At 42.9% G+C, this 26,161-nt stretch overlaps 1 protein-coding gene across 1 annotated transcript in view; it reads left to right on the top strand.

The window, feature by feature from the left end:
• The first annotated feature begins 2,058 nt into the window (after window positions 1-2,058).
• Window positions 2,059-26,161, top strand: part of CD163L1 (CD163 molecule-like 1) — a 63,770-nt gene continuing 39,667 nt past the window's right edge. The window contains 7 exon segments of the mRNA NM_176651.2: window positions 2,059-2,152; window positions 7,177-7,497; window positions 14,645-14,953; window positions 15,047-15,364; window positions 23,818-23,910; window positions 23,987-24,301; window positions 25,448-25,762. Of these exon segments, the coding sequence (NP_788824.2) occupies window positions 2,080-2,152; window positions 7,177-7,497; window positions 14,645-14,953; window positions 15,047-15,364; window positions 23,818-23,910; window positions 23,987-24,301; window positions 25,448-25,762 (1,744 nt within the window). The 5' untranslated portion in view covers window positions 2,059-2,079.

Here is a 26,161-nt window from a genome sequence, read left to right as displayed (position 1 = left end):
AGTTTATATTCTGGTTCTGACATTTATAATTGGTTATTATCACTACTGTGCTAAGCATCCAGAAGGAGATGGGGTTCATGTACAGATGGGGGCTTGGAAGTCAGAGGAACACAGGACAAGTAAGTGTTATAAAATAACAGGTTAATATTAACATATTTAGAGGGAGAAAAGCATGTGTTCAATTGACTTTTTTCCCTTTTCATTTACCTGAGTCTCAAGTAGGAAGGATGGGTATGTTAGGACAGAGAAGCTGTGTCTGCTGACCGGATGAGGGGTCCTTCCAGTGGGGCATGTGACAGGCCTGTGGACTGGTCCACAGCTTCCCTCCGTGTTGGCTTCATTAAGACCTTCAGGTGTGGGTGGGGAAGGGTGTGACGCCATCTCTGAGCTCTGGTGGGGACTCTGGGGCGTTTGTGTCACAGGTGGGTTCTTCCCAAGTTTGTGCTGAAATGATGAGTCAGGGTGAGGGGGCCTCACGGTGGGTTTGTGTGGACCAGAAGGTGTATCATGGGAATCTTGAGCCTGAGCGAGTGTGAGGAATGAGGGCAGTATGTTAGTGACCTTGACTTTCGATGGGGGAGCTCTGTCTTGCATCCTTACTGCCCTTCTCTGTCTCTATACACATCCCTGGGCTACTCTCTGGAGAGCATCTGGGGGCTTCTCTGATCAGTTGGACACAACAAGGCAGCAATGGCCACACTGGACATCAGTCCCTCCTGCTTGGCTCTGTGCCCTCAGTCCACCTGGAATTCCATTCCTGCCGCCAACTTTCCTCTTGAACTCAGAATGAATGAACCCTCTTCTCTTTTTTGCTTCATTTGCCTCTTCTTTGCCCCTTGCCTGCAGCCACAGTGCAGCAGAATACTTTCTATTTATCCTTCTCTCTGGGGGCAGTTCCCTTAAATAATATTTTTCATCTTCTTTAGTTATAGCTAATAATACAGGTGGGTTCTGAATCCTATCAAACCAAACTCTCCCTTTCCAAAGGGGGAAATCGTGAAGTTTAGAAAATGTTAATCTTTCTAAGCTATATATTTTCTTCTAGAGATCCCCACTCCTATTTTGGAGGGCTAGGGTTGAATGATGACTACTACTTTCTCTTTGTTTCCTGTAACAGCAATCTCTTTCTCTCCTGAAGCATCATTTGTTGACTAGGTGAAAGGGGTATTTCACATAAAATGAAATGCAATAAAGGGAAAGGGATTTAGCATGTGTGAAAATCCCTTATAGGGCTTCCCAGGTGGTTCAGCAATAAAGAACCTCCCTGTCAATGCAGGAGACACAGGAGACATGGATTTGATCCTTGGGTCTAGAGGAACCCCTCGAGAAGGAAATGGCAACCCACTCTAGTATTCTTGCTTGGGAAAGCCTATGGACAGAGGAGCCTGGCGGGTTACATCCCAGGGGTCACAAAGAGTAGGACACAACTGAGCATAAATACACCTTCTCCAGGATCCAGTCTCCAGATCAGTCTGAGAAGAGAAGAAAGACCTTCAGAGTCATCCCCTCAACTTAATGGTTTCCACCTCACCCTCTACATGGTCACCTGTGAATTCCTGCAATCCTTGTCCTCATTTTCTTCTGGCCTGACAAATATTCTTGTATTTCAAACCTTCTTCTAGTACTTGGCTTCCACCCTGAGCTCAGTACTTGGAAGATCAGTGCTTGATTCCACTAGAGTTATTCCCCGTGGGCCAATCGATTCCACAACCTGACTCTGCAAAATCTCACAGTCCTTGGGGATTGGCCAGGGTGATCAGAGGAAGGAAAGGTACTCATAGTTTTCTACGCCAGCCCTGATTATGGGGCCCGGCTCTCAGGACCACGGAAGCAGGAGGTCAAAGGACCGTGTTGCTCATATAAGGAGATGTTGAAGATGCAGAAGCTCATTGGTGTCTGAGCTGAAGAAAGTGGCAGATGCAGCCTCCGATAATGCCTGAAATGGTGAAAGGTGTTGCTATTGGCTCTCAGGAGGGAGGGTGTAAGGGGTGGTCTATATAAACCCCGGTCGGCACCCTGACGCCTCCTCACAGGCTGATCCTGCAGTTGGGACTGTGACCTTGAGGACGTGGGGTCAGGATGGCTCTGGGCAGACACCTCTCCCTGCGGGGACTCTGTGTCCTCCTCCTCGGCACCCTGGTGGGTGGTCAAGGTAAGAGCTGCCCCTCTGTCCTGGATCCACAGCAGGGAGTAGATGCCTTGATGAAGGGAAAGGTGTCTGGAGTTGTGGAGCTGCAGTTTTAGTGTTTTTCACCAAAAAGGAAGCACTCCGGCTGTGAATACTGGTCCGTCTCCTGATGGGGGTCCACTGGTCATAGCAGCAGATTTTACAGAGCAGTGAGTTTTGGTCTGGACTGAGCTGGGTCAGCCTGAGTCCCCTCTGCTGTCTCCCTTGTCCTCTGGGAGCTTCTAGGGTCCCAGCGGCTCCCAGTGTGTGCAAGTTTCAGCGACTGACCCAGCTGGGACTCTGGGCTGTTCCTACACGCTCCACGTGCCTGGTGTGTGAGCACTGCCCCTGGGTCCCCGTGTTTCCTGTGTCTGTGCTCCTGTAGGCTCTGTGCTTGTGTTTGTGTGTGTGTGTGTATGTGTGCAGGTGAGGAGTGTGTGAGGGTGTGTGTGTGTGAGGGTATGAGGAGTGTATGTGTGTGAATGTGTGAGGAGTGTGTGAGGGTGTATGTGTGTGAGGAGTTTATGTATTTGTGTGTGTCAGGGTGTGAAGAGTGTGTATGTGTGTGTGTGGAGTATGTGAGGGGTGTGTGAGTGGTGTATGAGGGTGTGTGAGGAGTATGTGAGGGTGAGTGAGTGTGTGTGAGGAGTATGTGAGGGTGAGTGAGGGTGTGTGAGGAGTGTTTGAGTAGCATGGGAGATTGTGTGTATTTGTGTGAGAATATGTGTGTGTATGTGGGAGTGTGTGAGGCTGTGTGTGTAAGGGGGATGGAGCCTGTCTGCATGAGAGGAATGGGGCTGCTGAGCATGGACTGAGTCCATTGGCCTGTGAAGCACACAGGGTGTCCACAGGGCTGGGTGTCACGGCCACTCCTTGTAACTGGATCAGAGATAATCGTGCACCTGCCTGCCTCTCTCCGGCTCCCATCCCCCAGGCTCCCCTCTGCTTGTTGACGTGTTTGCCCAGCACTGGGCTCTGTGAGACGCTCTGTCTGCTGGCCTCGCCTGTTCCCCCCAGGTGTCATTAGGGAGCAGAGAAGCCCGCATCCAGGAGAGGGGACCGCTTGTCTGTAGAGATCAGTTGATGCATAGCCTCAGGTGTCTAAGTTCCCAAGTCCCTGCCCCAGTCCCTGTGACTCATTTCCTGATGTGCTGGGAGCCTGGGATGGTCCTTTCCCCTCCCAGGATCTGCTGTGACTCTGTAGGGAGCACTTTCTCTCGTGCCCTCTCCTGTCCCCCACTGGGAGCTGCTTTCCCCTGAGTGAGAGTGGAGTACGTTATCAATCCTTCTTCATGGTCTGCAAGGTTTCTTTGGACAAATATGCCGACCTCCTTATGGGAGTCCTCTTGGGTGACAGAATTTTTTTCTTCTCTTTAGACTTGGAATTCTCTCTTTGTCTTTGCTTTTGGATGGTTTACTCTGTGCGTCTTGGAGAAGGTTGTTTTGAATTGAAATTTTGGGGTTACTTATTAGCTTCTTGAACTTACATGTCCAGATTTTCCTCCAGGTTTGGGAAATTCTGTCTTTCTTTCTTTCTTTCTTTGCTAGGTCTCCTTGCTGCATGTGGGCTTTCTCTAGCTGCGGTAAGCAGGGGCAGCTCCTCGCTGCAGTGCACAGACTTCTCATCATGGTGGCTTCTCTTGGTGCAGAGCACAGGCTCTAGGTGCACAGGTTTCAGCAGCTGTGGCAACCAGCTTAGTTGCTCTGCGGCATGTGGAGTTTTCCTGGACCAGGGATTGAACTCATGTCCCCTGCATTGGCAGGCGTATTCTTATCCACTTCACCAAGTCCTCAGCCATTATTTCTTTTCTCCTTCACTTCTCCTGTGACTCCATTCAATACATTGTTTCTCTTTATGGTGTGCATAGTTCCCACTGCTTTCTATATTCTTTTCATTCTCTTTTTGTTCCTCTAATTGGATACTTTCAACTGATCTTTCTTCTAACTTTTTGGTTCTTTTTTTTTTTTTCTTTTCCTTGGTCAAGTTTGTTGTTGAATCTCTGAAGTGAATTCTTCAGTTTACTCATTGTATTGTGTTCATGCTAAATCAACTCCATCATGTGTGACTCTTTGTAAGCCCATGGACTGTAGCCCACCAGGGTCTTTTGTCCATGGGATTCACCAGGCAAGAATACTGGAGTGGGTTGCTATGTACTCCTCCAGGGGATCTTCCAGACCCAGGGATCGAACCTGAGTCTCTTACATCTCCTGCACTGGCAGACGGGTTCTTTACCACTAGCGTCACCTGGAAAACACATTCATTTATTATTCAGCTTCAAAATATCTGGTTAGTTCCTTTTTTAAAAAATAGTATATGTCTTTATTGCTCTTATTTTATTTGTATTATTTTCCTGTTATCAATAAATATTTGAATTCTCTTGTAACTCTCTGAGCATCTTTTGAAGTATTATTTTGAATTCTTTATCAGGCAATTCTTGGATCTCCATTAATTTGAGCTGGTTACAAGAGGTTTACTGTATTCCTTTGGTGGGATTTTTTTCCCCCAGATTCTTCTTGATGTCTTATTTTCTTGTAGATGTCTGCACATTTAAAAAAGCTGTCACCTCTGCCAGACTCTATGTCCTGATTCAGTAGAGAAAGCCTTTCACTTCTGGGTAGTGGCACACTGGAATGTACTGCAGGGTGCCAAGTGCAGAGGCATAAGGTGGCACTGGGTCTGGGAGGGCATGAGGCTGTTTGGCTCAGGCTGCTGATGTCCACAGCATTGACAACTGTGTGGTGTTTGGCAAGTGTTGCAAGGGGTCTGCTGTCACTGGAATGGTAGTTAGTGTTCTCAGCAGTGCCTCTGGTTCCAGAGCCTAGGGTCATGACCAGCGATGGTGGTGGCCAGAGCCAATGGTGTGCACACATTTGGCTTTGGGGGCCTGTTGCAGGTGCCTCTGTTGGGGAGTTTATGGTTGCAGGTGCACAGGTTGTGGGAAGGCCTAGGAAGGCAGCCAAGGCCAAGACCAACAATGGCTCATTGCTCAAACTCATGTCCATTGAGTTGGTGATGCTATCTAACATCTGATCCTGTGCTGCTCTTCTCCTTGTCCTTCAGTCTTTCCCAGCATCAGGGTCTTTTCCAAAGAGTTAGTTCTTTGCACCAGGTGGCCAAAGATTGGAGCTTCAGCTCCAGCATCAGTCTTTTAAATAAATATTCAGGGTGGATTTCCTTTAGGATTGACTGGTTCTATCTCCTCCCTGTCCGAAGAACTCTCGAGTCTTCTCTAGCACCACAGTTTGAAAGCATCGATTCTTCAGGGCTCAGCCTTATTTACCGTCCAGCTCTCACATCCATACATGACTGACTACCAGGAACCATCATCTGTGCTGTTATTAATTCTTTCAGGGGTAAAATCTGCTGCATCTGTCTGCAGAGCACGTCACTGTGAACTGTGATTTCTCCTGCCATGTGGTTGCTATTGGTCCTTTGCTCTTCTTTCTTATGCCTAGCCATCTCTATAAGACTGGCTCAGCTTTGCAGGTCTGCGTGAAGTGAACCTGAAGCAGGACTTTCATATGGTGCCCCCAAAGGCTAGGGACACTGGTTACTCAGCCTGCTCTTACCCTCCTGGTGAGAGGAACTTTCCTGGCACCCTTGACACTGAGTAATTCTGGTTTGGAGGATGTAATGATGCCTCCAAAATGATAGTATCTTGGCATGGTCAAACTTCTTAGGGTACTCAGATCTTCTGGAGCTGTTTTTGTTACTGATTGCTGTCTAAGTTTGGTCTTTTTTTCATAGGATGGAGGCTGCTGTCTCCTACATCAGCATTTTGGTAATGGCACATTTGAGGTCTTTATTCTTTGAGAGAATGGTTTTGAGTATGGAATTTTAGATTGGTGATTTTATTTTTCTCTTTCAGTAAATCTAAGGCTTCAGTCTACTCTACCCTGACATCTCTTTTTGTTCTTGGGGTTTTAGATGTTAGTACAGGTGTTTCTCAATTTTATATACCTAGTCTTTATCTTAGTATTTTTCTTTCTGTCAATTTTCTGCTGTTATTTTCCATTTTAGTAAAAGTAAGCTAGGTATGGTGCAGTAAAAAAAACAAAAAACAAAATTTATCCTAATATAACATGTTCTGTTCACTTTGGCAGGACTTCTGCTATCGTAATTCTTCAAGCGCTCAAGTTGTTGGATTCTCCACCATTGTATTATATCCCACTATGATACAAGGCTGCAGTATTCACTGTGGTAGAAAAATATACTGGCTCTTAAATGTTTCTATGTGGAAGTGACATCATTTGTTCTGCCACTTTGTTGAATGAGCCAGATCACATGGTTATGCTTAACTTCAAATAGGCAAGGAAGTATTACTATTTCCACATGCTCATAAAAAGAGAATTTTAAATGTTGTTGAACACTAGTAATGTCTCCATCTATAATGTTCCTACAAATGAACTCCTTTTTAATGCAGAAACCAGAGTCATCTTAAAACTTAATCGCTAAAGTGACATTTGATCACTTTTGTCAAATTCCACTTGTTAGAAGTGTGTTACTAGGTACATTCGAGTGAGGATTACACAAGAACATGAACACCAGGTGGCAGGAATAGCCAGGACATTTCAGAGCCTGTTACCTCAGCCCTCAGTTCCTGAGCTGGATGAGATGCTCCCTATGGACAGGGAAGGAGAGGGACAATTCCTCCCTGGATCCGGGGCCACGAGCTGTAACTGATGGGGAAGCTGGGCCCTAGTAGCCTTGGGCACATCTACAGGGAGGGCAGCATCCAGAGTCCCTGAAGGCCTGTCCTCGGTGGTGTCCCTGGAGCTGGTTCTACAGGCTCATGAGAAACACCTGGTGCATCCCTTCCTGCCCCACATTCAATGATGGCACATCGGGAGCTTAGAGTTAGCCACGGTGGGAATGTTTATACCACAGAGGTCAATAAACTATATCCCATGCACTCTTTTACTCCTCAGAGAGCTTACATTTTAAACATACACCACTACATGGTCTCCTAAAATCTCTCCTGTGTCCTGTGTCCGTGTCTCTCTTGCAGCTCTGGAGCTGAGGTTGAAGGATGGAGCCCATCGCTGTGAGGGGAGAGTGGAAGTGAAGCACCAAGGAGAATGGGGCACAGTGTATGCTCATGGGTGGAGATTGAAGGATGCATCTGTCGTGTGCAGACAGCTGGGGTGTGGAGCTGCCATTGGTTTTCCTGGAGGGGCTTATTTTGGGCCAGGACTTGGCCCCATTTGGCTTTTCTATACTTCCTGTGAAGGGACAGAGTCAACTGTCAGTGACTGTGAGCATTCTAATATTAAAGACTATCGTAATGATAGCTATTCCCATGACGATGATGCTGGAGTAGTCTGCTCAGGTAAGTCCTGTCTGGTCTGTGTGGGGATCTCTAGCAGGAAAAGCCTCTGTCTTATTACCAGAATGACTGAGATTATGGATACAGCCTTTAGAGCATACTTGGATAAAGGATCTTTGTGATGTGTCACAGGAGACAGAGAGGTGAGGTCAAAAGTTTCATACAGATACAGCTTCTGGGTTCGACTTCTGTGACGTAGTCTCATCATGGTAATTATTCTGTTTTCTTTGATGTAATGGTCACTAGGGTGTGGCAACATGGTGGGGGGGGGGTCACAGAAGAGTTGTGGGCAACAAGGTTTACCATACTCATAGGGTCTAAAAGAGTCACTCTGCTCCATGTTGTTATGTGGAGGATGTGACAATAGAAAATGCTCAACCAAGCAATCCTGACCCCAAATGGCATGTGAAGACCCTCGGACAAGTGACCATACTAGGGGTCAGGGTGCAGTTACACAAGGAAAAGGTGTGAAGGGATTTCACTGGTGCATTTAAATGTCTCTAGGTCACAGTCAGAGGAAGCCAAAGTGGGACTTGTGGCAGAAAACAATCTCATCACACTGGTGCACCTGATCAACAGTGGGGAGCTCACATCACATTTGCAGGGATGTTGAGGGAGCAGAAAAATGCAGGCTTGAAGTTTACAACACAGCAGCTGAAGTGCATCACGTATAAGAAGCAGTGAAGCTAAGAGGACCTGAAGTGACTCCTAAGAAGTGCTCAGTGTTGTCTATGTGTTTGACCTGTGCCAAGGTGGATGCAGTAAAGACAGCAGTGAAACTAGGGTGTGGGTGGGTGGTCACAGTATTTGACAGAGAGGCTTCTAGTTGTTATCATAATTGTGGATTAGATGTTCAGGATATTAATCCCATCAGAGCAGCTGGACTGGAGGAAGATAGGGAGCTGGTCTTAGGCAAGAATCACTCCGTCTGATGTGATCATGGGACAAGGGAGCCCTGAGGACATCTGCAGTAGTTCTTTAGCAGCCACAGCTAATCAGCTCTTGGGTATTTATATTGAGGAAGATCATTGGAAAAGTGATCTTTTCTAATCTCACCTTCAGCAGATCTTTGATGATTCTAGTTGAAGCCCTTAAGAAAACAATTCTTTTCCTTTTTAAAAGGTACTTTATTGAGGTATGACTGACATACAAAACTGCTTGGTAAGTATGCATTTGTGAAACCATTACAGCACTATGTCATAAATCTATTCATCTCTTCAAAAGTTTTCTTCCATTCTCTTTATTATTCTTATTAAAAATAATTATTTTCAAGGTGCTTTTAAATTTTAGTTAGAAACTTTTGCTTTAAGCAAACCTGTTTTCTGGCATCTCAAGTAACCTTTGTCATTGTCACAATGTCCTAATCATGGTTCCAACTGCAGATAAATTTGTGGAAACACTACAGGTGTCTCTACCATATTTTGATAAATCAGCATCTGAATGAAAATGGAGTGTGTGATGTTTGAACTTTCTGTGAAATTAGAACTCCGAATGTTGTCATCCTAAGAAGATTGATGTCTTGATATTAATTCCAGTTAAGATACACTTAAAAGTAAAGAATTGGAGAATGCTCTGATATTTAAACACTGCTTGTGGTTTGTACTCCCTGACTACCATTGCTCTAACTTAGGCTCTCACATTTTTATGAATGGTTCCAGGTTCCTTCTGTTTCTCTTTTTGTCACTAGTTCCCTCCCCTTGGTCTGTCTTTTCTGTATTTTCAGACATGTTTTAATGATGAAGTTAAGTGGTGGTGATTTAGTAGAGATAAGATTAGAATAGCTTGTCTTTTCATTATCTTAATCAAAATCGAACTCTTGGAGTTTCTTCTGCTTAATCTTAGGAGTCAGGTATGGAAGAGAAATTTCAGCCTCAGTAGTGGATTGTTGGAAGTGGAGTACTGTGTTTAGGAGAAATCTAGAGTAGAAACAATGACTAGAGAAGACTGTAGAGAAGCTTGTTTGAAATAAGGAGGAGATTTCAATGAGGGGCTAAACAAATTGAGAAGGACTGTGGTGCAAGTGTTCCAAGTTGCTTCAGTCCTGTCCTACTCTTTGTGACACCATGGACCCTAGTCCACCAGGCTCCTCTGTCCATGGGATTCTCCAGGTAAGAATACTGGAGTGGGTTGCCATTTCCTTCTCCAGGGGATCATCTTCACCCAGGTATCAAACCTGGGTCTCCTTTGTTGCAGGCAGAGTCTTGATAATCTTCTGAGCCACCAGGTACTACAGTACTGAAGTGCAAAATGGTGAGGGGATGAAGATTCGAGGATTGCAGGAGGGGAGGGTTGGAAAGATGCAGGTCAACTCGTACATTCACCACAGCCTCTGTGTTACACTTCCTTCCTGCCCTCATTCTTTCCCTCCCTCTCTTCCTTTACCCTGTTGTGGGAGTCATTTCTGAGCTCTGTGGAAGTGCTAGCATTTGGAGGTTGCAGTTTTCTTAGAGGAAAGTTTTTATAATACGGATTCTGTTTATTTAACAAATATAAGTTTACTCATATTTTTCTCTTTTTTTGTATCAGATTTCGGTGAGTTGCGTTCCACAAGTAATGCATTTTCAAGGACTAGGCCCACTTTACAAAAAAATTTCAATTTAGAATAACACTGGTTCATATCTCTTATCTTTAAATGTTGGGAAGATCTATAATGATATTCCTTCTTTTGTTACTGGTGTTGTTAATTTGTGTTCCCTCTTTTTTCTTAATTGGTTTTGCTAGAAGATTATCCGTGTTAATGTTCTTTTTAAGAGAATCACTAATGGACCCTATTGATTTTTTTGATTTGTATTTGCTTTCTACTTAATTGATTTCTGTACTCAGTTTTCACTCCTCTTTTTCAGTTATGATTTTCTGTGATAGCTCAGCTGGTAAACAGTCTGCCTGCAATGCAGGAGACCCCTGTTTGATTCCTGGGTCAGGAAGATCCCCTGGAGAAGGGATAGGCTACCCACTCCAGTTTTCTTGGGCTTCCCTTATGGCTCAGCTGGTAAAGAATCTGCCTGCAATGCGCGGCACCTGGGTTCAATCCCTGGGTTGGGAAGATCCCCTGGAGAAGGGAAAGGCTACCCACTCCAGTATTCTGGCTTGGAGAGTTCCATGGACTGTATAGACCACGAGGTCATAGAGTCAGACACGACTGAGCGACTTTCACTTTCCAGTTATGATTGTTGTTGCTTTTGTAGATTCTTGAGTCTTGGATCATTTTCTTCTGTTTCTATGTTTATTCTAATGTAGGTATCAAGGAAGCATCAAGGTTCTAAATTTTCTTCCAAGCATCATTTTATTTTTAAGCCACCAGATTTGCTAGTATATAATTTCTTTTGTATTTTATTACCATAAAATGTTTCTTTTTTTCTGAATGTATTCTTTGTCTTATAGTCTGACTTTGTATGATATTAATATAGATACTGTATACAGCCTTCTCTGATTTGTGTTTGCATAGTATATAATTTTTTACCTTTTTAATATGTTTCTGTGTTTATATTCAAACACATATGTATTTATAGGCAGTATATTGTTTTGTCTTATTTTATCTGGTCTGATCATCTTGTTTTTTATTTGGAGTACTTAAATTATTTACCTTTAATGTAATTATTGATATAATTGTGTTTAAGTGTACTTGCCTGCTATTTGTTATATCTTTGTTCCTATTTTAATCATTGAGTGTATTATTTTATCTTAAAACTCTATTGGCTTATTAATCATATCAGATTTTTAGGTGATAATAATGTTGATTTTTTTTTTAATTTTAAAATAATTTTTATTTATTTTTGGCTGTGCTGGGTCTTCATTGCTGCATAGATTTTTCTCTAGCTACGGAGATCAGAGGCTACTCTCTAGTTGCAGTGCATGAGGTTCTCACTGCGGTGGCCTCTCTTGCTGTGACCTCTCTTGCTGTGAGCAAGGCTCTACGGTGCTCAAGCTTCAGTAGTCGTGGCTCCCGGGCTCTAGAGCACAGGTTCACTGTGGTGCATGGGCTTAGTTGCTCCATGGTATGTGGGATTTTCCTAGACCTGGGATCAAAACCGCATCTCCTGCATTGGCAGATGGATTGTTCGCCACTGAACCACTGGGGAAGCCCATGTTGAATTACTAATCTTTAATTACATTCTACCTTGAAATGACGTTATGTCACAACATGCAATGTCAGTCACTATACTTTTCTTCCACTTTGGTCATTGGTGCTGTCATTGTCATACGTTCTACTTATAAATTTATTATGAATCTTGTAGTTTGTTGCTAATATTTTTGCTTTAAATCTTCTAATAGAGAATCAACATCTAGCACAGACTCTATACCTTTGAGTGGATCCATGGTTTCATCTGCTGTCATGTCCCTTTAGCTTGAAGAACTTTCTGAGGCAGTTTTGTGTAGTGTGTGTCTGGTGGCCTCCAATTCTATCATTTTTCATTTATCTGAAGTCATCTTAATTTTCATTCAGTTTTGAAAAGTATTTTTATAGGTGATTCAATTCTAGAGTAACAAATGCCCAACCCCAATACTTTAAATATGTTTTTACATTGTCATCTGACTTTCACTGCCTCCAACAAAAAGTCAGTAAATAATACTTATCCTTTTGTTCTGCTGTATATAGTGTGTCAAATTTCCCTGGCTGCTCTTAAGATATTTTTGTTTGTTTGTTTGTTTACCACTGAATTTCAGTATTTACATTGTCATGTTTTCTGAGAATGATTTCGTTACCTTGTTCGGGGTTTGTTTAGCTTTTTGAATCAGTGGATTTATAGTTTTCAATAAATTTGGAAAAGATTTCATTTATCTTTTCTTAATATTTTTCAGCATAGCCCTTATTCTGAATCTCCAAATATGCATATTTTATATATTTTTATATTATCCTACATGCCATGGAGTTTCCATTCATATTTTTCTGCCTTTTTACTCTCTTTGGTTCAGTTTAGATAGTCTCTACTGCTGTGTTTTACTTCCCAGTTCTTCTATTCTGCAATGTCTAGTCTCTTGTGTAATTAATCCAAATAATTGTTCATTCCAATACTATATTTTTTCAGTTTTAGAAGTCTCATTTGTTTATTTTTCCTAGTTTTCCTCCCTGTTTATTTTGATTGTTCATTAAGCATATTGATATTAGTGGTTTAAAGATATCTTCAGCCAATTCAATCATTTCTGTAATTTCTGAAGTTGATTTAAATGATTATTTTTTAAAATGTGTTATGGGTTACATTTTTCCCCTTTGGAAATTCTAATAATTTTCTGGTTGGATGTTGGGCATCACTAAGCAGTCCTTTACCAGTAAGAACTTTAGAAATAAATAATCAGAACACATCTAAAAATCAGGGAATTGTACTTGATGAATCAAATAAAGTTTTTTCATTGGGTTATTTTCATTCTGTTCAAAATGTGTTCCTCTAATGACCAAATGATGAACTTTTATTTTTAATAAAAAAAAAAAACTTTTATTTTTCTCTCCTTTAGTTTTAAAACTTCCTTGATCCCACCTTGCCTGCCGTATGCCCCACCTACACCCTACTTCTACAGCAGTAGCTATCCTTTCTGATTTTCTTTTCCATTCATCTGTGTCTTTTAAAATTGTGTTTGCTTGTCTGAAGTGGGAGAAATGAAAAAGGATAGCAGCTTAAGTGGTAGATGGGAGGAGCAGAGGGTGATGTAATATGCTAACAACCTATTCAACAAGTGTTTCCCACAAATATTTACATATTTTGTCTGTATTGAGGCTTTTTCAACTTGGAACTCTCCAAATGATGGCTTGTTTGCTCACTTCCTCCTCCTTCTCCTTCTTCTTCCTCCTTTTAGAATTGTAAACCATTCAACATGCCATCTTCTTTTAGAATTGTAAAACATGCATGAAAGAAATTAAAGACAATATAATCAATGGAAAGTCATTCTGTGCTTCTGGGCTGGAAGAAGTAATATTGTTAAAATGCCTGTACTTGTCAAAGTGATCTACAGATTTAATGCAATTCCTATCTAAATCCCAATGGCATTCTTAATAGAAATAGAGAAAACAGTCTTAAAATAGAAGAGTGTGGTTTAATTTTTATATATTCATGAATTTCCTGTTTCCTTATTACTATTGAGTTTTATTTCCATTCCTTTATGGTCATGAAAGATATTATTTTAATATTTTTGAATTTGTTAAGACTTATTTGTAACCTAGCCTGGAGAATATTTCATTTGTGCTTGAGAAGAATGCATATTGTTCTGTTGTTAGAATTAGTACAATGATAGTATTAAAATCAATTAGCATTTTCTATGAGTCCTGTTTCAGAAGAAAAACCTTTAATAGGAGATGATCTGGAAACTCAGCTGTCTGGTAAGGTCCCACTGAGAACACACACTCTACCAGGTCCTTTGACAAATCCTAGGATTTCAAGAGAGATGGCTGGGACTCTCTCTCTGTGACTCTCTGAGTTTTCTTAACTCATCTTCTTTCCCACTAAGGTCACTGAAGAAATTAATGGAATTTTTGCCATTGAAAAGACAAGATGTGATGACATAAACACGAATTAGTAATAATGTCCATATTTCTTCTCTGGAGGCGTCACCCATCTACAGGTTGGCATCCCCTCATGGATCCAGCCTCAAGACTTTCCCTCACCTAAGTCACTTGAGAACTAGCTCCTGGGAGAGAAAACTGATCAGAATATTAGCCCCACAAGTTCCAGGAAAGCTTTCTAAGCTTGTCTGGATGCTAGGTCTCTCATATCATAGCCCATGTTTCTCTGGGTGGGTTCCGTTCTGCATATCTCTACTTTCAAGTGCTGGCATATTACACATTATCCTTGGATCTGTAGGTATTAGGCTGCTAAATGAGAAATTCACTTCTCCAACCAATGCTAAAAGATGTGTTTCCAGTATTCAGCCATTCCAATGATCTGAATTGGGCTCTGTAGTTTCTAGGCTCCTAGACCGAGGAATTCAAATTTCTAACCAGTCTCAAAGTGTATGTTCTTAGGATTCAGCCACTCCAAACTGACCTTGTAATCCTCCTGAATTTCTGTTTAGAAACCTGCTCAAGAAAATTCAGTAGGACACTAACTATCAAAGACTCTCTACATGTTCCACTTCTAAAAAGAAAAACTTTCACACCACGGCCTGTAATGTGCAGTTTCAAGTCAGTACCATGAACACTGGTTTTGTTGTTTCCTCTTAGGATTTGTGCGTCTGGCTGGAGGGGATGGACCCTGCTCAGGGCGAGTAGAAGTGCATTCTGGAGAAGCTTGGATCCCAGTGTCTGATGGGAACTTCACACTTGCCACTGCCCAGATCATCTGTGCAGAGTTGGGTTGTGGCAAGGCTGTGTCTGTCCTGGGACATGAGCTCTTCAGAGAGTCCAGTGCCCAGGTCTGGGCTGAAGAGTTCAGGTGTGAGGGGGAGGAGCCTGAGCTCTCAGTCTGCCCCAGAGTGCCCTGTCCAGGGGGCACTTGTCACCACAGTGGAGCTGCTCAGGTTGTTTGTTCAGGTGAGATGCAGGTCAGGCCTTTCACATCTGTGAACACCCTATTCAGGTGAGAAAGTAATGTGATTTTGCTGAAACTCTGTCTTCTTCTACCAGCATACTCAGAAGTCCGGCTCATGACAAATGGCTCCTCTCAGTGTGAGGGGCAGGTGGAGATGAAGATTTCCGGACGATGGAGAGCGCTCTGTGCCTCCCACTGGAGTCTGGCCAATGCCAATGTTATCTGTCGTCAGCTCGGCTGTGGAGTTGCCATCTCCACCCCTGGAGGACCACACTTGGTGGAAGAAGATGATCAGATCCTAACAGCCCGATTTCACTGCTCAGGGGCTGAGTCCTTCCTGTGGAGTTGTCCTGTGACTGCCCTGGGTGGTCCTGACTGTTCCCATGGCAACACAGCCTCTGTGATCTGCTCAGGTAAGAGAGAAGAAAGGGCTACTGGTACTCAAGATGCTCCTGGAGTGAAATGTTTCCAAGAGCAGAGAGTGAGGGAAAATGGACTTCAAAGTCAGATATTTCATGGTGAAATATGGATCTTCTCATTGTTCCTTCATTTTTCAGGCCAGGGCAAGAAGTGTGAAGGGGAATAATATATTTTTAAGCAACATTGTTGCTTACTTATAATCATAGAAAACAGTGTAGGAGCAGTAAGTATAGACCTCAGTATGAACCCCAACCCAGAGCAACAGAGAGAATGTCCCCAGCACCACAGTCACTGTCGTCTCCTCTCGACAGGAAAAAGCACTTACTGAACTTCTACTAACGTAGAAAGTTTTATCAATTTTTGAACTTTATATAAAATGATGCAGTATGATGCATCTTTTGTATCTAATTTCTTTAGACTCAAGATTATGTTTGGGATTCACTCATGATGTTGTATATTGTAGCACTTTATTTTTTTTTAATTACTGTAGAGTATGACTTTGAATGATCACATGGCCATGTACTGATCAATTCTACTGACAGTTTAAATCTGAGTTGTTTCCAGTTCTTGACTATTACAAATATGATATTACAACATACCATGACAATGTCTTTGGATGCAAATATGTGTTACTTACTTTCCATGTTTAACCCTTGGTCTTTTATTTTCTTTTTCTTAATCGAATGGTGTCCTTTGATGAACTCATTTCTTAATCTTATGGAAACATAACTTGCCAACTTTTTCCTGTATATTTAATGCTTCTTATAGCCTTTAAAAAAGAATTTTTGCCTACTTCAAGATCATAAAAACATTCTCCAAGAGCGTCTTATGGAAATTTTATTCTTTTTCTCTTGCATATAATTGTGCATTCCTTCTGGGATTGATATCGGTGTAAGAAGAGGGTCAGGTTTCATATGGACATCCAATTACTCAATCTTTTTCTGAAAAGATTCTTTTCCCCACTTCAGTGCCGCCTTTGTCATAAGCAGAAGGGCAAGTATGTCTGTCCTTTTTAAGACTCTCTATTCTGTTCCATGTGATCATTTGTCTATCCTTGCACCATTACTGCATTTTCTTAATTATCATAACTTTGTCATTGTTGTTGTTCAATCGCTAAGTCATGTGTGACTCTTTGTGACCCATGAACTACAGCTCACCAGGCTTCCGTGTCCTTTACTATCTCCCAGAGTTTCAATGGAGAAGGCAATGGCAACCCACTCCAGTACTCTTGCCTGGAAAATCCTATGGACGGAGGAGCCTGGTAGGCTGCAGTCCATGGGATCGCGAAGAGTCGGATACGACTGAGTGACCTCACTTTCACTTTTCACTTTCATGCATTGGAGAAGGAAATGGCAACCCACTCCAGTGTTCTTGCCTGGAGAATCCCAGGGACGGGGGAGCCTGGTGGGCTGCCATCTATGGGGTTGCACAGAGTTGGACACGACTAAAGTGACTTAGCAGCAGCAGGAGCAGAGTTTCAAACTTTGTAGTTAGTCTTAATAACTTTAATTTACAAGAGTTACTTTATATTAACTCCTCTAACTTTGTTGCTTTTCTTAGCAACTGTGATGGTCATTCTTGGTTGCTTGTATTTTGTATCAATTTAGAAATCAGCTTGTCATTTTTGCCAAAAGAAAAGCTTAAGGGTACTTTCACTGGGATTACATTTAAAAATTTGAGAGGAGACAAAGAAATTTGAGGATGATTGACATTGACAATGTTGAGTTTTCCAAATCATTGACAGAATACATCCCTCCATTCAGTTAGATCTTGAATTTTTCTCAGAGATTTTGCCCATCTTCTACTAGGATTTCTCCTAGGTATTTTATTTTTGATGTCATGAGTATTTTTGTGGAAGTGTCCTGGCAATGAATTCTCTTTGAGTTGTTTTCATCTTTTAATTTTTAAAATTTTGATGTCATTTGAGACAGTAAAATGTTGGGAAAGTTATATAAAAATTCCTTTATGACCTTTACCTGGGTTTCTAAATGTTAGTATCAATATTTTGCTTAATCTCTGTGTGTGTCTGAGTGTCTTTCCTTCTCGATTCCCCTTTTGCCCCATTTCTTCCTGAATATGTAAAATCCTTCTGAATTAAGTTGAAGCCATGATGTTCCTTTACCCTTAGGACACTTCTGGGAATTTCCTTACAGAACCAGAGTTCAGTCAAGTCTTTAAATGACTTCAGCCCCAGGTGACATCTAATTGCAGCACTGAAAGACCCCACTGGAAGACTGCCAAACTGAGTCTTTTTCTGATTAATGACCCAAAGTCATAAGCAAAATGAAGTATATATTCTTTTTCTTCAGCTAAAAGTTTTTCCTTTTCATGTTCATCAAATTGCTAACATCTGTTGAATCACAGAAAAAGCAAGAGAGTTCCAGAAAAACATCTACTTCTGCTTTATTGACCATGCCAAACCTTTGACTGTGTGGATCATGACAAATTGTGGAAAATTCTGAAAGAGATGGGAATACCAGACCCCCTGACCTGCCTCCTGTATGCAGATCAAGAAGCAATAGTTAGAACTGGACATGGAAAAAGAGACTGGTTCCAAACTGGGAAAGGTGTATGTCAAGGCTGTATGTTGTCACCCTGCTTATTTAACTTATATGCAGAGTGTATCATGTGAACTGCTGGGCTGATGAAGCACAAGCTGGAATCAAGATTGCCAGGAGAAATATCAATAACCTCAGATATGCTGATGACACCACCTTTATGGCAGAAAGCAAAGAGGAGCTGAAGAGCCTCTTGATGAAAGTGAAAGAGTAGAGTGAAAAAGCTGGCTTAAAACTCAACATTCAAAAAACTAAGATCAAGGCATCCAGTCCCATCACTTCATGGCAAATAGATGGGGAAACAATGGAAACAGTGACAGATTTTATTTTCTTGGGCTCCAAAATCACTGTAGATGGTGACTGCAGCCATGAAATTAAAAGACATCTGCTTCTTGGAAGAAAAGCGATGACAAACCTGCTGCTGCTAAGTCACTTCAGTCGTGTCTGACTCTTTGCGACCCCAGAGACGGCAGCCCACCAGGCTCCCACTTCCCTGGGATTCTCCAGGCAAGAACACTGGAGTGGGTTGCCGTTTCTTTCTCCAATGCATGAAAGTGAAAAGTGAAAGTGAAGTCGCTCAGTCGTGTCCGACTCTTTAGCGACTCCATGGACTGCAGCCTACCAGGCTCCTCCACCCATGGGATTCTCCAGGCAAGAGTACTGGAGTGGGGTGCCATTGCCTTCTCCGACAAACCTAGATAGCATATTAAAAAGCAGAGACATTACTTTGCTGACAATTGTCCATTTGGTCAAATCTGTGGCTTTTCCAGTAGGCATTTATGGATGTAAGAGTTGGACCATAAAGAAGGCTGAGCGCCAACGAATTGATGCTTTTGAACTGTGGTGTTAGAGAAGACTGCTCTGAGTCCCCTGGACTGCAAGGAGATCAAACCAGTAGGTCCTAATGGAAATCAGTCCTGAATATTTATTGGAAGGACTGATTCTGAAGCTGAAGCTGCAATACTTTGGCTACCTGATGAGAAGAATTGACTCATTGGAAAAGACCCTGATGCTGTAAGATTGAGGGTGGGAGAAGAAAGGGATGACAGAGGATGAGATGGTTGGATGGCATCACCGACTTGATGGACATGAGTTTGAGCAAGCTCCAGGAGTTGGTGATGGACAGGGAAGTCTGGCGAGGTGCAGCCAATGGGGTCACAAAGAGTTGGACATGACTGAGTGACTGAACTGAACTGGGCTAAATTTTGGGGGAAAATCTTCTATACAACAATGTCACCAGAACTCTTGTCATGTGACCTGAATTTCTACATTGAAGACTATCCTCTGATCTTGCACTGTGATGTTTCCACCTTATGCTGAGCTAGTGCATGACTACTATTATTCTTTAGTTTTTAATTTCAGCTAACACATTTTTCAGCTCTAGAAGTACTTCACTTTTGTTATTCCTCTGCAAAGATACACATTTTGTTTATTATTTCCATAAACACTTTAATCATGGCTATTTAAATTCTCTGTCAGGTAAATCTAGCAGGTGAAAAATCTGGGAAATTCTTTCCAATGCCTCCTTTTTCCTTTCTGTTTTTCACGAGATCTATTTTATTTAAGTGTTTGTTTTAAAGTTAGACATTGAAGAAATTGTAGAAATCCTCCAGAAAGAATTTTGTTTTGCTTTTACTTCGGGATAGATTTGGCCTTCCTTGGTGACTCAGATGGTAAAAAATCTGCCTGCAGTGTGGGAGATCTGGGTTTGATCCCTGGATTGGGAAGATCCCTTGGAGGAGGGCATGGCAAGCCACTCCAGTATTCTTGCTTGAAAAATCCTATGGGCAGAGGAGCCTGGTGGGCTATAGTCCATGGGGGTCACAAACAGTCTGACATGACTGAGTGACTAAGCACAGCACAGGGATAGATTTAGGGATACAACAACTTACTTACCTCATTCTTATAGCAACACTTGGGTTAAAACAAAAATTGTGATACTGTCAGAAGGAAAAGTCTGCATGGATAAGGTGAACAATAAGAGTATGATAACTTTACTGCTGGGTCACCGCTTTCATAGCAAACATCCTCTTCCAACAACACAAGAGAAGATTCTACACATGGACATCACCAGATGGTCAACACCGAAATCATATTGATTATATTTGTTGCAGCCAAAGATGGAAAAGCTCTATACAGGCAGCAAAAACAAGACTGAGAGCTGACTGTAGCTCAGATCATGAACTCCTTATTGCCAAATTCAGACTTAAATTTAAGAAAGTGGGCAAAACCACTAGACCATTCATGTATGATCTAAATCAAGTCCCTTATGACTATACAGTGGAAGTGAGAAGTAGATTTAAGGGACTAGATCTGATAGACAGAGTGCCTGATGAACTATGGACAGAGGTTCGTGACATTGCACAGGAGACAGAAATCAAGACCATCCCCAAGAAGAAATGCAAAAAAGGAAAATGGCTGTCTGAGGAGGCCTTCCAAATAGGTGTGAAAAGAAGTGAAGCAAAAAGCAAAGGAGAAAAGGAAAGATACCCATTTGAATGCAGGGTTCCAAAGAATAGCAAGGAGATAAGAAAGCCTTTCTCAGTGATCAATGCAAAGAAATAGAGGAAAACAACAGAATTGGAAAGACTAGAGATCTCTTCAAGAAAATTAGAGATACCAAGGGAACATTTTATGCAAAGATGGGGTCAATAAAGGATAGAAATGGTATGGACCTAACAGAAGCAGAAGATATTAAGAAGAGGTGGCAAGAATACATAGAACTATACAAAAAAGATCTTCACAACCTGAATAATTGCCGAGGTCCAGCCCCGGCTGATCCAGGGTATTCGAAGGAGAGATGGCCTAGGCGACTATTCAAATGTTAATTAGAGATATAAGAGTAATAGAATGAGGATAGCTCAGTAGGAAAATTCAGTGGAGAAAAGAGGCTGAGTAGCTTGGTTTACGTGGAAAATCAGTATAACCTGTGACACCAGGTTAGCTCTGACCATGGAGGCCGCAGGCACCCTCTCGAATAGCGGAATGTGCCCCACATTAGACACCTTCTCGAGTGGGTCTTAGAAGCCCAGGCAGATAAATGGTCGCAGAGGATATCCACGTTCCAGACGGAGACTTCAGCCAGAAGTTAAAGGGAAGAATGACATGGGGAGACCAAGCGTTGGTGAGCAAGGCCCGTAGCTTTATTTTTAACAGGGGCTTATATACCCTAAGTTACACATAGAGGATAATAGGGGATGCAAAGTCAGTAGTTTTTGATCCTTATCAAAAACCAAGGTTTCTTTCCTGCAAATTTATTATATACAAATGGTTTAGGTGATTTACATCATCTTCTGGCCAGAAGGCCTATTAACATTTTATGACTCTTGACAAGGACTTATCAACAAAGACTTATTTTCTCTAAGAGTAATTATTTTAAGGTTTGGCGCCATCTTCCGAAGATAAAATTGCATTCCTATAGGGCAGATGTGTAATGGGTTTACAACAAAGGAAAGAATTTATTACCTTAAGGGTCTAAAGTTACTAACACCAAGGCCATTACTTATTTTTTCTACGTACCAACTGTATTAATTAATACACATTCAAGGATACAATTCAGGGGATGTGGAAACTCTGCAACAAGCATTGGCTCATCAATGAAATCCTTTACTAGTTTATTCTGACAGTTTCTAACTCTCTGAGAGGTTCTAAACTATTTGAATATCTTAAGCTTCCTGTGCCTCTCGAGGTTGGGAGACTGTAAACAATCGTATACATAGCTGTAGGAGTCCGGGTAAACTTGTCAGGCGAGTTAGAGAGCCATCTGAGGGGTTTGGATTTAAACACTCCTAATTGCCCAGGAACTTTATTAATTGGAGCTGTAAGTTAACTCTTTGACAGAGAGAGCGAGATGGTGGTGGGGGACAGCCCCCAGTAAAGTCAGAGGTGAGAGCACAAAGCAATAAAGTAGGCAGACTCTGGTTTTTGGTGGGTAGATGCTCGAGAATATCCGGGGGGACTCCTGAGGCTCGATCCCGCCTTTGCGTATGCCGAGCCTCCTTCCTCATGACCTTTGTCATGAGTGGAATGCCTCACCAGCTCCCGGCAGATAATGATGATGGTGTGATCACTCACACTCACCTAGAGCCAGACATCCTGGAATGTGAAGTCAAGTGGGCATTAGGAAGCATCACTACTAACAAAGCTAGTGGAGGTGATGGAATTCCAGTTGTGCTCTTTCAAATCTGAAAGATGATGCTGTGAAAGTGCTGCATGCAATATGTCAGCAAATTTGGAAAACTCAGCAGTGGCCACAGGACTGGAAAAGGTCACTTTTCATTCCAATCCCAAAGAATGCTCAAACTACTGCACAATTGCACTCATCTCACATGCTAGGAAAGTAATGCTCAAAATTGTCCAAGCCAGGCTTCAGCAATATGTGATCCATGAACTTCCAGATGTTCAAGCTGGCTTTAGAAAAGGCAGAGGAACCAGAGATCAAATTGCCAACATCTGTTGGATCATCAAAAAAGCAAGAGAGTTCCAGAAAAACATTTATTTTTGCTTTATTGACTATGCCAAAGCCTTTGACTGTGTGGATCACAATAAACTCTGGAAAATTCTGAAAGAGATGGGAATACCAGACCACCTGACCTGCCTCTTGAGAAACCTGTATGCATGTCATAAAGCAACAGTTAGAACTGGACATGGAACAACAGACTGGTTCCAAATAGGAAAAGGAGTACATCAAGGCTGTATATTGTCATCCTGCTTATTTAACTTATATGCAGAGTACATCATGAGAAACACTGGGCTGCATGAAGCACAAGCTGGAATCAAGATTGCTGGGAGAAATATCAATAACCTCAGATATGCAGATGACACCACCCTTATGGCAGAAAGTGAAGAACTGAAAAGCCTCTTGATGAAGGTGAAAGAGGAGAGTGAAAAAGTTGGCTTAAAGCTCAACATTCAGAAAATGAAAATCATGGCATCTGGCGCCATCACTTTGTGGGAAATACATGGGGAAACAGTGGAAGAAGTGGCTGACTTTATTTTTTTGGGCTCCAAAATCACTGCAGAAGGTGACTGCAGCCAAGAACTTAAAAGACGCTTACTCCTTGGAAGGAAAGTTATAACCAACCTAGACAGCATATTAAAAAGCAGAGACAATACTTTGTCAACAAAGGTCCATCTAGTCAGAAGCTATGGTTTTTCCAGTAGTCATGTATGGATATGAGAGTTGGACTATAAAGAAAGCTGAGCACCAAAGAATTGATGCTTTGAACTGTGGTGTTGGCGAAGACTCTCGAGAGTCCCTTGGACTGCAAGGAGATCCAACCAGTCCATCTTAGAAGAGATCAGTCCTGGGTGTTCATTGGAAGGACTGATGAAGCTGAAACTCCCAGTACTTTGGCTACCTGATGTGAAGAACTCTATCATGTGAAAAGGCCCTGATGCTGGGAAAGAGTGATGGCAGGAGGAGAAGGGGAGGATAGAGGATGAGATGGTTGGGTGGTATCATCGACTGGATGGACATGGGTTTGGGTGGACTCCGGGAGTTGGTGATGGACAAAGAGGCCTTGCGTGCTGTGGTTCATGGGGTTGCAAAGAGTCAGACACGACTGAGTGAATGAACTGAAGTGAACTGAATACAGCTTTCATATAAGCTCCATTAGGAGGGATTGGGGGCAGGAGGAGAAGGGGATGACAGAGGATGAGATGGCTGGATGGCATCACCGACTCAACGGACGTGAGTCTGAGTGAACTCCAGGAGTTGGTGATGGACAGGGAGGCCTGGCCTGCTGCAATTCATGGGGTCTCAAAGAGTCGGACACGACTGAGTGACTGAACTAACTAACTAACTAACTGACCAGGTCATTATTTCCCTTAATTCAGTTTCCTGTTCTTCAACCCTTCCAGACTTCTGATCATTGTTGTTTCTTCAGGAAACCAGATCCAGGTGCTTCCCCAGTGCAACGACTCCCTGTCTCAACCTGCAGGCTCTTCGGCCTCCGAGGAGAGCGCCCCCTACTGCTCAGGTGAGGGTCCCACAAGACAGAAGACCCTTCTCATTCCCCAGGTCGATGCCCCATTGTCCCATTTCTCTCTCCTCAGACAGCAGGCAGCTCCGCCTGGTGGACGGGGGCGGTCCCTGCGCCGGGAGAGTGGAGATCCTTGACCAGGGCTCCTGGGGCACCATCTGTGATGACGGCTGGGACCTGGACGATGCCCGCGTGGTGTGCAGGCAGCTGGGCTGTGGAGAAGCCCTCAATGCCACGGGGTCTGCTCACTTCGGGGCAGGATCAGGGCCCATCTGGCTGGACAACTTGAACTGCACAGGAAAGGAGTCCCACGTGTGGAGGTGCCCTTCCCGGGGCTGGGGGCAGCACAACTGCAGACACAAGCAGGACGCGGGGGTCATCTGCTCAGGTCTGCGCTGCACACTGTCCGCAGGTGGGGGAGGGGTGGGGCCCTGGAGGACGGGGTCTGAGCCCTGAGGGAGAGATGCTCAAAGGACCAGCTAAGGAGGCTTCCTCCCATGGAGCCTGTCTTTCCAGCAGACGTGAAGACGAGGTGCTTTCACTTCCTCCCGCAGCAGCTGCGGATCTGGTCGTTTCTTCTCAGCAGTGTTTCCTGGCAGAGCTGATTTTTACAGTTTTTCTTGAAAGCAGGGCTCTCTCTCCAGTTACATACAAAAAATTTAAACCCACGGTACTAGTTTCCGTTTGCTTCAGTAACAATTTTAAATTAGTGGGTTAAAACAACATATATTTATTTCCTTTGGGGGAGAATCTATTTCTTGTCTTTTCAATGTTCTAGATAAAAAAAAAAAAAAAAAAAAAAGAAAGTCACATAATCGTGTCTGACTCTTTTCGATCCCATGGACTATATCCTGCCCTGCCCCTCTGTCCATGGAATTCTCAAGCTTCTAGAAACTGTCTACATCCCTTGGTTCACAGCCTCCTTCATCCATTATCAGACCAGAAATGCTGCAGGCCTCCAGATATGAGCCAGAGTCACATTTCTTTCTTTAGGCAGAGCTAAGAAATGTATTCCATGTTTAAGGATAGTGGGTCCAAGGATGTGCTCAGACTGGGCTCACATTGTTCATACAATATTCTATCTTAATCTCACCATCCCAAGGTCCTTTTCTTAATCACATCTGTAAATCCCCTTTGTCAAGTATGGTAACATATTCACAGGTTGCAGAGCCTGGGATGTAGACATTTTTGGGTTAATTATTCTGCCTATCTCCCTAATATCCACATCACATCCCTTAACATACTCTTCAACGATTTTCTTAGGAAGCAGAATTCAGCTGCCCCTCCCTGACTAGTGCCCACACAATTTGGTCTTCCTCTCAGTTCATATCCACTACACCATTGTGGTAGAAATAGAAAGACAGATACAAATGGACAAAGTCAGTTAAAAGGGAGGCGATGTCAGTCTTGTCATCTAGTGGGTATCTCTTGAACAAGGTCAGAGATGAATGTTTACCATTTCTAGAAGAAAGGAAAACCTAGAACATGCAGCAAAATTTTCACTGTGTCCTGTCTCCTCCCCTTTCAACCTTAGAGTTCCTGGCCCTCAGGATGGTGAGCGAGGACCAGCAGTGTGCTGGGTGGCTGGAAGTTTTCTACAATGGGACCTGGGGCAGTGTCTGCCGCAGCCCCATGGAAGACATCACTGTGTCCATGATCTGCAGACAGCTTGGCTGTGGGGACAGTGGAACCCTCAACTCTTCTGTTGCTCTTAGAGAAGGTTTTAGGCCACAGTGGGTGGATGGAATCCAGTGTCGGAAAACTGACACCTCTCTCTGGCAGTGTCCTTCTGACCCTTGGAATTACACTTCATGCTCTCCAAAGGAGGAAGCCTATATCTGGTGTGCAGGTGATTTACTGTCTGTTTCTGTGTGTCTGTCCCAACCCTGTAGGATGCAGTGAGATTTGATATTTTAAAATCTAAGTGATGAGTTTAATTTGGGTCCACAAAATGACATTAAGTGAAAATGTTAGTGTCCAACTCAGTCGTGTCCGACTCTTTGTGTCTGCATGGACTATAGCCCGCCAGGCTCCTCTGTCCATGGAATTTCCAGGCAAGAATACTGGAATGGGTTTCCATTCCCTTCTCCAGGGGATCATCCCAACCTAGGTATCGCAATTGAGTCTCCCACACTGCAGTCAGATTCTTTACCGTCTGAGTCACCAGAGAAGCCTAAATGAGGTAAGGATGAAATTAATTTTATCCACATATTTCACTCTTGTTTGTTAAAATTTTTAATTGAGATGT

The sequence above is a fragment of the Bos taurus genome, chromosome 5 (assembly GCF_002263795.3).
Source record: "Bos taurus isolate L1 Dominette 01449 registration number 42190680 breed Hereford chromosome 5, ARS-UCD2.0, whole genome shotgun sequence".
Classification (NCBI taxonomy): Eukaryota; Metazoa; Chordata; class Mammalia; order Artiodactyla; family Bovidae; genus Bos; species Bos taurus.
The sequence above is the reverse complement of the archived record's forward strand: the minus strand, read 5'-3'. Positions and strand labels throughout refer to the sequence as shown.